Consider the following 14,990-nt stretch of genomic DNA (forward strand, 5'->3'; position numbering starts at 1 on the left):
AAGTTGCCCAGGCTGGTCTTGAAACCACTGGCTCAGGCAATCCTCTTGCCTCGGTCTCCCAAAGTGCTGGGATTACAAGCTGAACCACTGCACCCAGTCAAAACTCAACAAAAATAAAATTTTAATAAAAAAACAACAAAGGGACAATAATCACATACCTTTTTGGAATATATTATGCAAATTGTATTTGAAATAGTTCTTCTATATATTTATACAATGTAGCAAATATACTTGGAAACCCCAAATAGGCATCTTTTTAAAAGACATTTTTTCTCTCTCCTTTTGGTCTACTACTCTGTCAGAGCATACTATTTGATAATTTGGTTCCTCTTTGGACCCAGCAACTTTCAGTGGAGTCTGTAGCTCAAAAGATCTAAATATTTTGAGAATAATGTACTTATCTGTGATAAGTATATTCATTTACCTATGTATATATCTTTTTATATAAAGCATAAGAACAGTGTTAGGAAGCAGTTTTAGTAGAGAAGAAATTGAAGTTAAACACTCAGTGTTTTAGTTGACAGATACATACTCAGTTTTAGACCTGGGCAATTTAAAAGTGGTCAAAGTATTCCGCCATTGATAATGAGCTAAGGTCTCTGTATAACAAAGAATATATCACCATTATAATGCTTTGAAAAGATGTTGATGAATGCTAGAAAGAAAAGAATGTTTATGAATTCTAGGTACTACATCTCTACAGCTAACATATCTTAAATAGAAATAATTCATTTACTTCAGAGGCACCTAGTATCTTTAGTCTGTACAAAAGACCAATTCTCATGAAAATGACAAATATTAAATAGAAGAAATAAAGTTGTTTTGGGAAGGTGGGGAAACAAATTATGTCTCTCTACAAAGATTGTTTTGTTTCTCTAACATCACATTGTGTAACTTTTCTTAAAAGAAAACAGTGGCAGTAGCAAAAAGTGAATTTATGTTATGAAATGATTTTAAATAGCCTAGCTGTAAGAGCTGTAAGAAACAGAAAGTGATCTTTAATTAAAAGGGTGCTGGTCAGCACTGCTACAACATCTCTAAGAATGAAAACTGTCAGTCATATCTCTTGGGAATTACCTGCAGAATAGCTCAAATCACAAGGGTAAAAAAGAATTTATCATTATAAATGATCAGTTTACATTCCTTTTGTTTACAGAAGTGTTTGATTGTCTGACTCAATCTCTCATATTGAACTACTGAAGCAAATACCAGGAAGCCAGTCTGGGATTTTAGGGAAGGGTGGAGCTTTAAACAAATATACTGCAACACGTGTGTAAAACAGATGTTCCTTCTAAGTTGTCTTTTATGTTAAATTTATGTTTTGTGCCTTCAACAGAATTGGCACTTAGGAAATGTGAGGGCTGCATTTTTTTTTCTTGAACCAAATTATAAAAATCTATCTGGGGTCAGGCACAGTGGCTCGTGCCTGTAATCCCAGCACTTTGGGAGGCCAAGGTGAGAGGGTTGCCGGAACTCATGGGTTCAAGACCAGCCTGGGCAACTTGGCGAGATCTCATCTCTACCATAAATCAAAAAATTAGCTGGGCGTGGTAGCGTGTACCTGTGGTTCCAGCTACTTGAAGGCTGAGGTAGAAGGATTGCCTGAGCCCAGCAGGTCGAGGCTGCAGTGGCCATGAGCATGCCACTGCACTCCAGCCTGGGTGACAGAGTGAGACTCCAACTCAAAAAAAAAAAAAAAAAAAAAAAATCTATCTGGAGGTTGGGGTGAGAGGAGATTGCTTGAGCCTAGTAGTGTGTCAAGATCATGCCTGTGAACAGCCATTGCACTCCAGTCAGGGCAACATAGTGAAATCCTGTCTTTAAAAAAAAAATCTATCTTTAGTGTATGCGATGAACTTTCAGGTAGAAGTTAAAAACAAACGCTGATGTTACAATTTTACTTAGCTCATATTATATGATAGTATGTCTTTGAGGTCCCTTATTAACATATGAATTAATGTTTAATAAGACACCCAAATAACAACTGAAAACTCTGAGAGATATATCCTATATTTATGTTGTAATTTTTAAGGTGGAATTTTTCGTTAAGATGATTAGTAATCTTGTCTTTCAATTCAGTCTACATACAATGAAGAAAAAGCCAAGAATACATATGTAATACATTGTAGAACTTAAATAGCACTTACTCTTTCAAGTATAAGTGGGTGAGGGATAAGTAACAGATCCTTAGCACTTAATAACCATTTGGAAATATATATATTAAAAAATAAATAAATTTCAACCAATAAAATTAATATTACTGTAAGTTAAATCAAACCTTACCTGTTGCAATGTCTGGTATATTAAGCTTGCTTAAATGGTCTTTTTGTACTTTTGCTAACATGCATATTCTATGAAATTCTTCTTTTAGATCCCAGAAGGTCTTCTCTATATTACCCCTAAAAAAACCCCAGAAAACAAAACAATGCTTTAAAAATATAAGGGTATAACCTTAAGTATTTTTTTATCATAATTAAACTTATATAGTACTGTTTTATGTACCACAAAATAATCATTGAAAACTTAAAAGTTAAACAAATTATTTTAAATTCCTAGAAAACATCCCAAAATACAATTTTGGAGACCAGAAACAAAGTAAGTGACATATTAAAAGTTCTAATACATATAATACACACTAGTGTATCTACTTATTCATAAATCACACTGATGCTGGTTGTCTTATTCTCACATTAGAAATTTCAACGCATTGACTTTTGTCCTCTGTAAACATCTTAAATAGAAAATTAAATATTCCTCACTTTGGTAAGGTTCACATTAGGACCCATCCATATAAAACAATAAGGTCATAATACTGGTCTTTTGAAATAGTAGAACTTCAGATAATTCAGTTTTTAGATCCAGCTCTGCTGTGAACCGCGTGACTTATTTAAGGTCATTTTAATATGAGGATTCTTGAGTTGGTCGCTTCCAGTTCTAAAAGGTTGCTGTTTTCTTACAATTGCTAAAATTTTAAAATATATAAACATAAAACATATTTCAATATTTATGCTTTTTAAGAGTTGGCAAAAAGGAATGTAGAGCTACCTTTCATGGAGCAAAGGAAAGCCAAAATTCCTTGGTGAAGTTTCTTTTCTAGGAGAAGAAATTTCTTGTCGTCTTACCTTAAGGATACAAAATGATTACTACTTTAAATTGCTTCCAAATGGAAATGAGACTGAGTTAGCAGAAAACACAAAGGTAAATTTTAATTTATCTTCCTTATTGAAAAGTAAGTTCAGGCAGCATATATATGTATATAATTTTTTTTTTAAGTGAGATCAAGGAAAAAGGAAATTAAAGATAGAAAGTGTGAAAACATGAAGTATTTCTGGTAACTTCTTCAATTACTATTTCCAGTAGTGGTAATTAAAGGAATTTCTCAACTTCAATTATTGATCAAAATTGCTACTTTTATCACCAAACACCTCATATGACCAGAAACTTTAGAGGCAAAAAAAAGTCTGTTTACTTCTTTTGATATTCTAATAATGGCCTATCTATTTAAGTCAATGTGTTTATCTTTTGTTATAGATTATCTGCTGAGGAATGCACCTGCATTAGTAGAAGAAAACCAGGCTACAGCTCCTTATCATTTAGCAAGCATTTAAAAGGTTTATAAAGATAGTGCAATTATGTATTTAAGCTGGTTCATCACAAGTTCTTGCCTTTCACTCCCACCCTGTGGCTTACAATGGTATTACATTTATTCTGACATTCAAAAATCAACATTAAAGAACATGTGATAAACTATTCTATGGTAGATTTAAAAAAATATCTTAATCATAACTAGAAATCTTTTTGTACTTTCAAATGCTATACACTGACAAGTATGGAGGTTTGGAGAATCCTAATATGATATAGTAATAAATTACAACTCATCCAAACTGATCATTTTTTCTTTTACTTTTTTTTTTAAATATAGAGACAGGGTCTTGCTATGTTGCTTAGGCTGGTCTTGAACTCCTGGCCTTCAGTGATCCTCCTGCCTTGGTATCCCAAATGTGCTGGGATTACAGGCATGAGACACTATGCCCAGCCTAAAACTGATAAGTCTTTTTTTCTGTGTCGGAGTCTCACTCTGTTGCCCAGACTGGAGTATAGCGGCACACTCACGGCCACTGCAGTCTTGACCTGCTGGGCTCAGGTGATCCTTCAGCCTCGGCCTTCCAAGTAGATGGAACTACAGGTACACGCTACCATGGCCAGCTTAGTTTTTGATTTATTGTAGAGACGAGGTCTCACCAAGTTGCCCAGGGTGGTCTGGAACCTGTAGGTTCAGGCAATCCACTCGCCTTGGCCTCCCAAAGTGCTGGGATTACAGGCTTCAGCCACCGTGTCTGGCCTAAACTGATAATTCTTAAGTTCAAATCCTAACCAGTACACATCTATCTTTAGGGATATTTAGATTTTATTCAATTAAGGTCATTGTGGCTATTATTAAAATGACTTTACTTCATTTTTTCCTTATCACCTGAGTACATCTCTTTAATCTTTCTTTTTAAAAGATTTATTAGGAGTCTTATTTGTTCTTTAAGACAAAACTTGTGTTGTTTTTCTTAAAATTAATATCTTCTCCAAGTATTTCAAGTTATTGCTCTAATTTCCCAGCTTTTTCTAAATAAATACTTTAAATATATGGAGTATTATTACAGTGAATTGCAATTAGTAAAATAAAATCTTTGCAATCCAGTTTGTGATTATATATATTATACTGTCAGACTACAGTAAAATAAAGATGATTTTGCTGCTACATGCCATTTGTCTAACAAATATTTAGGTCATGTCTTCTGGATTACAACTGTTTTATTGAGCTTTATAAAGCAGTCACATTAAAACACATTTTCACATTCACAGTTTGTTTTTAAAAGTGGTAGACAAGGTTTTTCTATGGTGTCATGTGCAATTAGAACACTCATTGGATTTTAGTGTGGACTAGGAAGAAAGGCAACATTTTAAAGCTAGCCAACCAGTAAGGATATTACATGAATTAAGACAAACTTTAAAAATATTTTATTGTTATATTTATATCAACAAAATCAGAGAAGAGGTATATTAAGAGAACAAAAACATTTGAAAATTTAATATGTTAAACACATCATAATAAAATAAACAATTATATTAAATGAAATGACCTCATTATCTTTTGAGAAGCTTGAAAGAACCAAAAAGAAGCACTCTGTGGTTTTAGCCTAGCACTGAGGTTAGTTCAGAAAGTGGTGAACTAAAGTCTTAATTTTGATATAAACTAGGAATGATGACTTCTGAGGTTAAAGAAATATAAAAACTAATGGGGATGGGGAGGGGTGAAGGAAAAGGTAGGAGAAGAATGATAAGCATGTTTGGCTTGGTAAATAATTGGTGTCAACATATTTCTGTAATGTTTGAATTTGATTAACTAGTGTGGGTGAATTAATCAAGAATAGATTCCTTGGGTGTATCGGCAGAGGGTAAAGGGAGGATTCGCTTATTAAGGGATTTCTATGAAGTATCTAAACTAAGGTCTTTGGCTTCTCTGGGGTTAGAAACACAGCTCTGCATACTATTATTATTATATTATTGTTTTTATTATTATTGAAGAAAAGTGTTAGTGGTTGTACTAAGTAATACATCGTCCCTTCTATCATTCACACCAAATACATCTGTTAATATATTTCAAATGAAAATTTTGTGTCTCCAGCATCCAAGAAAAAAATTTCAGAAAGGAACCTCTTAACATGTTAACAAGGTAAGCAGTTTTCTGACAGATGTTCTGAAGTAGGATTTACTTAGAATGGGTACATGTTGATGCTATTTTCCATTTTAGCAGTCTGACACAACTTTCTGAAAACAATCATTAATTTTTCAAGGGATTTAGAATTAGTATAGCCAATAGCAACTTCAACACTTTTTTCAGAAACTCAGATTTTCTCTTTTTTTTTGAGTAGGAGTCTTACTCTGTTGCCTAGGCTGGAGTGCAGTGGCATGGTCATGGCTACCACAGCTTCGACATGCTGGACTCAGGCAATCCTTCTGCCTCAGCCTTCCAAGTAGCTGGAGCTACAGGCATACGCCATCACACCTGGCTAATTTTTTGATTTTATTGTAGAGACGAAGTCTTGCCATGTTGCTTAGGCTGGTCTTGAACCCCTAAGTTCAGGCAATCCTCTTGTCTCCGCCTCCAAAGTTCTGGGCATTACAGGCATGAGCCACTGTTCTGGGCTGAGACTTTCTTTTTAATACTTTATCTTACTTAATGAAGATTAATTTGTTGAGCATCCCAGAGAGTGAATAAACATTAGAAAGAGATAACTTGTATTTTCCTTTCTATTCTCAAACAGGATGGGGGAACACCCCCAAAAACCAGAATTGTGTTTTTGGAGGACAGATTCCTTATAGTACAGGCTTCCCTTGCTAGGTAAGTGTTTTAGGAACCTATAGAAATGTGTACCAGCCAGCATTGTTGTGAGAGGTTGGATTTAGTGTCAGCGAATTTTTTTTGGGGGGGGGATTCTTGCAACACAAATGCCCGTTTCAAGATGGGTGATTTGCGATCATACCTGCCCACACTGTGCTAAGTTTTCCAGCAGTTTTACACCAAAAATGGCATGACCGCCATGCCCTACCCTCCCTATGTACCCAATCTTGCCCCAAGAGACTTTAAAAAAATTTTTTTAAACCAGAGATGGAAAAAGTCCTCAAAGGGAAACGTTTCTCCAATGTGGAAAAGGTGAAACAAAAAACGGCAGAAGCATTAAAACAAATTGACAAATCCCAAAACTGTTTTGAGCAGTGTAAAAGGCATCTTGATAGGTGTACTGCATCAAACAGAGCATTTTGAAGGTGACTGACATTTAAACATATAAGAATAAATACACAATTCTTTGTAAATCAATTCTGGGTTTTTTTGTTATTTTTGGTGTGGTCCCCTTGTATTATCCAGGTGGGTACTGTACTGCAGGAAGACGAAGCTACTGTAATTTCAAATAAGCAAGAAAAATTTGAACATTAAATTTTAGGAAAGCCGGGCTCGGTGGCTCAGCCTGTAATCCCGTGCTTTGGGAGGCTGAGGTGAGTAGATTGCCTGAGCCCGCGGGTTTGAGACTCGCCTGGGCAACTTGGCAAGACCTCATCTCCAATAAATAAAAAATTAGCCGGGCATGGTAGTGCGCGCCTGTAGTTCCAGCTACTTGGAAGGCTGAGGCGGAAGGATTGCCGGAGCCCAGCAGGTCGAGGCTGTGGTGGCCGGGAGCGGCCACTGCACTCCAGTCTGGGTGACGGAGTGAGACTCCAACTCAAAAAAAAAAAAAAAAAATTTTAGGAGTTTTTAAGCATTAAATCATTCAACAAATGAATTTATTTTGAGGTACTGACTTAAAATACTTAACATCAAAACTGTTCCAAGTACTAGTTTGGAAATGCTTAACTTGTGGAATGAATGCTGAAATAAGAGTTTTACAAGTCATACTTTTCATATACACTTCCAGTATGTCTCTGGATAAGTCATTCAACTAAATCCATTAAGATAAACACATCTGAAACAGTTGGAAGATGTTGTAAAATGTTTCCTTAAATTTCCTCTTATGTGAATTGGGAGAATTTGATTTAGTCTAAGTCAATTTAAGCTTCTCATAGATTGGTATTACATAAAATATGTTCAAGGGACAGCTGAATATTCAATGATATATAAGAAGGAGGAAAAATGGTTAACATTTCATTAGTCCAACACCAGGTTTATTCTTAGTGCAAAGATAATGGAAAATATTTTTGTGTTGTACTTTAGGATCTGTTAGATATCAATCTCTCAAAGAAAGAAATGTATATTTTCCTTAATGCCTGCCTTTGTTATAGTGAGTACTAAAAGCAAAAGTATTTTATTTCTTTTATAAAATAAATTGAAGAATACAGAAAAGCAGTGAAAATTTTTAAGCAATTAAAGTCATAAAGTAGCCTGGCTCGGTGGCTCAGCCTGTAATCCCGGGCCTTGGGAGGCTGAGGTGAGTGGATTGCCTGAGCCCGCGGGTTCGAGACCCGCCTGGGCAACTTGGCGAGACCTCATCTCTACAATAAATCAAAAAAATGAGCCGGGCGTGGTAGCGCGTGCCTGTAGTTCCAGCTACTCGGAAGGTTGAGGTGGAAGAATTGCCGGAGCCCAGCAGGTCGAGGCTGTGGTGGCCGGGAGCGGCCACTGCACTCCAGTCTGGGCGACAGAGTGAGACTCCAACTCAAAAAAAAAAATAAATAAATAAAATAAAATAAAGTTATAAAGTTTGTAAAAATGATACTGGCTAACTTATTAATATAATGTATAATATAAATTATTTCATATGCACTAAACTTTAGAAGGTTAATATTAAGCAAAGAAGGTAAGTTTTCAATAAAATGCATTTGGACTATTGCAATGTTCATATCAGACTCCCTGGAAACTTTAATTGGGATCCTTGCATGCAAAATAAATATTACTTTTAGGTGTCTCAGGTAACTGAGTGTAGTCAATACTTTATTTAGTTTCTAGATAAAGTTCAATAGAATTATGCTCTTTAAACAGAAAAAAGAAGTATGCTCTTAATTGGAACAATGAACCAAGAAATAAACCAAGGTGAGATGGCATGAATTGGTAAAGGGAATCTAAACTGTGAAATAGTTATAAATACTAGTTTGATAAAATTCACTACAGAAAAAGGAAAAATAAGCAGTGGAAAAAGAAACTGAAGATAATGATTCACTTACATTTTTGAAATCTAAGAATGAAATCCTAAAGGAGAAGCTGAGGTTGAATATTTCCATATCACTTTTAGATATACTGAGACAAAAAATGTTGAGTCAAGCTGGATATGGTTGAATTAGGGAAAAAGTGAAAAACAGCTGCGAGAAAACATTAAGGTCGAAAACAGAACCAGAAAAAAATTACAAAGACAGATTTGATAAGAAGAAATATAAAAGCACAGTAAAATAAGAATTAGGACAAAAGAGTAAAAATACAGAAAATTATATTTAAACTGTAAATTTTTATGGCCATGTAAAATTTACAGCTTTCTAACCCTCATTAACATTCCTGAAAATCTAGCGAAGCAAGAGAAACACAAATCCTAGGAGCCTTGTCTGTTCTGCCTGATACAGTGTGCTAGGCAAACCCACTGCCAGTGTGGGAAAAATTCCAGGGCAAAATGGGATCCATCCCAGAGTTCTGAAGGAAGTGGCAAGAAAATAAACAATATAAAAATAAAATTAAACACCCCAATTACTTCCAAGTTCTTTACAGGGTTCTGGTTGAACACAAATTCCCCCAAAATCTCTGTCAACTCAATGCTACCATAAAACATATTCTTAAAAAAAGGATAAAATCCTTTACCAGTACTACCACAATTACTATAATTTCAATTCTACTAAAGTTAATTTGAAGTACAGTGAGATTAATATTTTCCTACTATCTGTCTACTATACCATCTAAAAAAATTGATTTGGGAAAATCATTTCCTTCAACCACAAATTTAACGTTATACTGTTACCATGATGAACAAAAGGTATCTTCTTGAAAATAGCTTTGATTTAAGCAAATTGCATGTCTTAATTATTTAACTAAGCCACAATTTTTTTTTTTTTTTTAAGTTCAGGGTCTTGCTCTGTTATCCAGGCTGAACTCAAGCTCCTGGGCTCAAGTGGTCCTCTTGCTTCAGCTTCCCAGGTAGCTGAGACTATAGGCACATGCCACCACACTTGGCAAGCAACAACATCTTCTGAATTAAGTACTTAACATTTTAAAATTTGCTTTGGAGAGATCAAATAATTTGCCCAGAGTCCAGCAGGTGGAGTAACTGTGATTGGAAAACACGCCTTTCTGCCTCAGCCTTTAACTATTGGGCCAGAGAAGCTAAGTGGTACAGTTATCCAGCACAAGCAGGGAGATAAAGAACAGTAACATTTACATACTACACCAAGGCAATCTAATTTTAAGATTTTAAAACCTGCCTTCTCACTGAGAAGCAGTTACAGGCCAAGTTTTGATGTTTAAATATTGCCTGAGGTGAAAAACCCTTTGGTATGTAGTGTGTGTATGTGTGTGGGTGCGTGTGTGTGTATGTGCGTGCGCACATGTGTGCACACGCTTAAGGATGTACAGTACAAATAGAAATTTACATCCCCAAGTAACTTAAGATAGATTTACTCAAGTTCTGCCAAAGCAAACACTTGTTGACATAGGTAATTTGGCAATGCTTTTAAAGACAAAATTTCAAAGTTTAAGTATTTTTCAAACTTGGTATGGAAGTTTAAGTATTTGACAAAGCATGACAATGGATGGAGTACCATACTGTTGATTCTATTCTCTCTCAAAACTTTATCTTTCTTCCTGGTTCCTCAACTATCTTTTAGTAGAAGACTATCTTTTAGTTAAAAGTCCTTGTCTGATAATTTCAGTATTTAGATCATCTCAGGGTTGGTATCTGTTTCCTTGTAACTGGGTCACATTTTCTGGGTTCTTTTTAAGCTGAGTGATTTTGGGCTGTATCCTGAACATTGTGAACATGTTACATGGTGGTGAAGGGTCTTAGTTTTGTTTTTACAGGCAATTAACTTGGTAAGCTCAGACTATCACTCCTACAGAGTAGCAGCTCAGATCTCAGTTCAGTCCTTTGAGCCTTAGTTGCAAACTGCTTTCAGCTAGTCCTGCTAACCTGAGAGAGCCAGAGACTTGAGCTGAGTTTAAACACAGAATTTAGGGTTCTCATTCCCTGGAGCACCTTCCCTTACTCTCTGGTAACCATGAATTACTGTGTGCTCATTCTTCTTCCTGGTTCGTCTAGCCACAATGACAGTGGGCTTTCTGTCACTGCTGTGCCTTCACTGCAGCTGTGGCCACCATCAGGAAAAACCACAGAAAACTGGGAATTCACTCCGAGCCAATTACTTGCTCCACATTTTTTATTCCCCTCCAAGATGTGCACACATTGGTGTCCAAAGTCTTCAGGTAGTTGTTTTTTTGTATGATGTCCCGAATTTATAACTGTTATTTGTTTGTTGCTCAATCCTCCATAATAGAACCTGAAATCCTGAAGTCTGGTTTTCATCCTTCCATTCTTCTGGGATATCACCATGATTTTCCAGAGATGTCTTATTCACCAATCCAATGGCTTTTTCTAAAGCCCACATTCTGCTTAATTCAGCATCTCATTCAGCAGCATTTCTACTACTGACCAGCTTCTCCTTGAAACTTTTTTTGGCTACCTGTATAATATGACATTTCCTAAGTTTTGGTATTGACACTGTTCCTTCTTTTTCCTAGGTCATAAACCTGGTTCAGACCTATATACAGTGCTCTTCCTATACCGTTCTTTAGTTAAATCATTTACTTTCACATAAACTCTACTAAGTATTCATTTTCTAAAGTCTGTTACTTTCAGGCCCAGCCTCTCTCTCAATAGCCATTATCAAGTTTCAATCGCTCCTATACATTTTCACTTGCTTTAGCGTCTACTCTAGACTACTAAGTTTTAAAAGACACATAACCACCTTTTCCTCAACTTCTATTTTCCATTTTCCTTTTTTGATGAAAGGCCTTTTTTCTTAACATCACAAAAATCTTAGGGTAGGTTAAACCCTAAATAAACTGAGATTCGGCTTTCCTGGAGTAGTAAAATTGAAAACAAAACAGGGGTCTCACTAACTTGTTTTTTTTAACCAAGAAAGAACTTAGTAAAAAAAAAAAGTTATCTGTCAAGATCTAGTATATTCTTCATGTCCAAGAAGAATGAACATATATTTATTTATTTTTGAGTTGGAGTCTTACTGTGTCACCCAAGCTGGAGTGCAATGGCACGCTTACCACGGCCACTGCAGCCTCAAACCGCTGGCCTCAGGTGATGCTTCCACCTCAGCCTTCCAAGTAGCTAGAACCACAGGCAGGCACCACCATGCTTAGCTGATTTTTTGATTTATTGTAGAGACGAGGTCTCGCCATGTTGCTCAGGCTGGTCTCGAACCCCTGAGCTTTGGCAATCCTCTCGCCTCAGCCTCCCAAAGTGCTAGGATTACAGGTGTGAGCCACTGTGCCTGGCCAAACAATTATTTTGGAAAAAAAAAGTAGGAAGGAGAGCTTTAGATTCAGTTTTATTAAAAAGTTATCACTTTGTCCTTAAGATGAGAAACAACAGCTGGGGACAGAAATGAGGACTATCAGGTTACAGCATAGATAAAAAGGAGGGAGGAGAGAATGTGCAACAGCAGCAAGAAGGAAACAAAAAGATTTACTGTGGCCATTCGGCCATCCAGCAGAAATACTGTCCAGATGCAAGTTCCAGGGAATATAGACAAGTCAATGGCCACTATAGTATTAGTAGATAAAAGGTCACTGGAAACATGCTGACCTTAAACAGTGAAGAGCAATTAAGGGTAGAAATAATGGGGCAAATCCATCAAATATGGAATTTTGGAATAGAGAAAACCACTAATAATCAGCACAATAGGGAAGAAACAACAGAAGATACCTGTCTAAGAATTATTATCCCTTTTGGAAAAGGGGATAAAAATCACTGGTTAATGACACAATGTGTGGTAATTACTTTACAATAGTTTTATTTAGGATTCTGAGATGGAAAGAAGACTAACTGGCAAAGAAAAATCTTTCAAGGAATAACTTACATAACATAGCAAGACCACCCAAGCAAGCAACAGAGAAATTCGGAGAGTGTAACATATTAGGTGCAAATGAAAAATTATGTGAGCCTTCACTTCCTCTACCCACAAATTCTAGCAGTATCCTAGAGTGGACTACAAAAGTAATAAAAAGATGTCGAAATACAACATTGGGAAAAGTTTAGCTAAAGATCCTATACAAACAAAGTTAAATGGTTTTCTTACTGTTGATTTCAAATCCTAATTACATTCTGTGCCTTTTATAAATTACCACACCAAGTACATAATAGATAGCACCTCATGGGTCTAGCGTTCTATAGAATATACTACAAAATGCATGAGGCAGACCTCTATTGCCATAGTGTCTTTTAACAAGTTAGCGTCAAAATTCAGAATATGCTCTAGATTTAATAGATACAGATAAGTAATTTACAAGCATCACAACTTAAAGTATGAAGGTGTAAAATAATTAATTACCCAATAACTGTAAAAAGAACTGATGAGCACTACAACATCCATGTACTAATAAAGGTTCCTGAGGAGTTGTTAGAGTATTCTCAGAGCATGAAATGTTTTCAGTAGGATGAAAAGTAACTTAGAAAAGGTGTGAGATTATATATATATGCATATGTAAATAATCTTTTTTTTTTTTCCCCTTTTAAGACAGGGTCTCACTCTGTCACCCAGGCTGGAGTGCAGTGGCATGATCACAGCTCACAGCAACCTTGAACTCTGGGCTCAAGTGATTCTCTTGCCTCAGTCTCCCAAGTAGCTGGGATTATAGATTTGAACCAGCATGCCTGGCTAATTTTTTTTTCCTATTTTTTTTTTTTTGAGTTGGAGTCTCACTCTGTCACCCAGGCTGGAGCGCCATGGCAAACTCATGACCACCCCAGCGTAGACCTGCTGGGCTCCAGTGATCCTTCCGTCTCAGCCTTCCAAGTAGCTGGAACTACAGGTGTGTGCTACCATGCCCGGCTAATTTTGTGATTTATTGTAGAGACGAGGTCTTGCCAAGTTGCCTGGGCTAGTCTCGAACCCGTGGGCTCAGGCAGTCCACTCACCTCAGTCTCCCAAAGTGCTGGGATTACAGGTTAAGCCACCGAGCCCTGCTTTTTTCTATTTTTTGTTCAGAAGAGGTCTTGCTTTGCTGACCAGATTGGTCTCAAACTCCTGGCCTCAAATGATCCTACCACCTCAGCCTCCCATAGTGCTGGGATTACAGGCGTGAGCCACCATGACTGGTGCAATGTGATTTTTTTAACAGGAAATTATTATATAGTTAAACCAGTAGTTCTCAAAATATGGTCCAGCATCCTTGGTGGCTGGGGTCCAAGGATCTTTTCAGGGGATCCACTGTTGGAGAGGGAATCTGCCATGGGCCTTGAGTGTCCTGATACATTTTTGCTGAGGATGCCAAGAACACAAGGCTCTAACTTCTTTTTCCTGAAACTTCTCTTAGGCTTGTGTTTGTCGAGAGCAAACCTGAAATATATAGGTAATGTTTCCCTCTTGGACAAAAAGCAAGCCTGCTTACTGCTTGCTATAAGATGGTGGGTTCTGCAAGCTCAAAATTCCTTTTCTTTAATGCAACTCATTGCATGTACAAGCATTACCTAGGTCTACTTGTGTCACCTTCCAGGCAGGACCAATGCAAATATGTTCTTGCTGCTTACTGTACTGTGAATAATAAAGTCCTTTTTCTCTGGTCCAGTCTTGTGTTTTCTTCCAGTATCCATAAAAAATAACTGGCTAAATTATTAGTTTGTAAAATGAAATTCTAGACCTTGACATCTTTGAAGTCAGCTATTGTCACAACACTATTAAGACGTCATCTGAATTTTTTTTACCGTGTTGGCATTTACACTAATGCTGCAAAAGCATGATGAGTAAAACTGCAGGTGTCTGAGCATGTCTTAGGTCATGGTACCAAGTATAGTCACTGTATTCTTCAATACCACACACTCAGTAAAAAACAAAAGCAAAATAACAAGCCAATTTCATCTAAGAATGTCCTTAATAAAGCAGTAAAAATGATTACTTTTATTTAATTTTGACACCAAGTAAATTTTTAGCATTTTAGTGACAAAATGGGAAGTATATACAAAAGACTTCTGCTGCATACAGAAGTACGATGGTTGTCTTGAGGGGAAAGTACTTGTTTACAGTTGCAGTCTGATCCAGTCATTTTTTTAAACAGAATGCCACTGTCACTTGAAAGAATGACTGACACACAAGCTACAGTTATTTAGACAGTTATTTTCAAAAGAAAATGAAGTTAGCCTGTAACTTTAAGGAAAACAACTGACAAGATTTTTTGCTAATGATCAAATTTGAGCTTTAAAATGGAACTTTAAAATTTTGGAAAACCTGTACCTGTCACA

General features: G+C 36.4%; 1 protein-coding gene and 1 long non-coding RNA gene across 2 annotated transcripts in view; one reads left to right on the top strand and one right to left on the bottom strand.

The window, feature by feature from the left end:
- The window catches only part of LOC110594801, a 32,297-nt gene extending 28,551 nt beyond the window's left edge, over positions 1-3,746 (top strand). Inside the window, exon 4 of the long non-coding RNA XR_002481467.1 lies at positions 3,532-3,746. This is a non-coding gene — a long non-coding RNA (uncharacterized LOC110594801). The remainder of the gene's footprint in view (positions 1-3,531) is intronic.
- The window catches only part of TANK (TRAF family member associated NFKB activator), a 61,726-nt gene that overhangs the window by 9,528 nt on the left and 37,208 nt on the right, over positions 1-14,990 (bottom strand). The window contains exons 6-7 of the mRNA XM_021708501.1: positions 3,046-3,122; positions 2,284-2,399 (exon numbers count right to left, since the gene is read on the bottom strand). Of these exons, the coding sequence (XP_021564176.1) occupies positions 2,284-2,399; positions 3,046-3,122 (193 nt within the window). The remainder of the gene's footprint in view (positions 1-2,283; positions 2,400-3,045; positions 3,123-14,990) is intronic.

The sequence above is a fragment of the Carlito syrichta genome, unplaced genomic scaffold, assembly GCF_000164805.1.
Source record: "Carlito syrichta isolate Samal-C Ts95f unplaced genomic scaffold, Tarsius_syrichta-2.0.1 Scaffold139321, whole genome shotgun sequence".
Classification (NCBI taxonomy): Eukaryota; Metazoa; Chordata; class Mammalia; order Primates; family Tarsiidae; genus Carlito; species Carlito syrichta.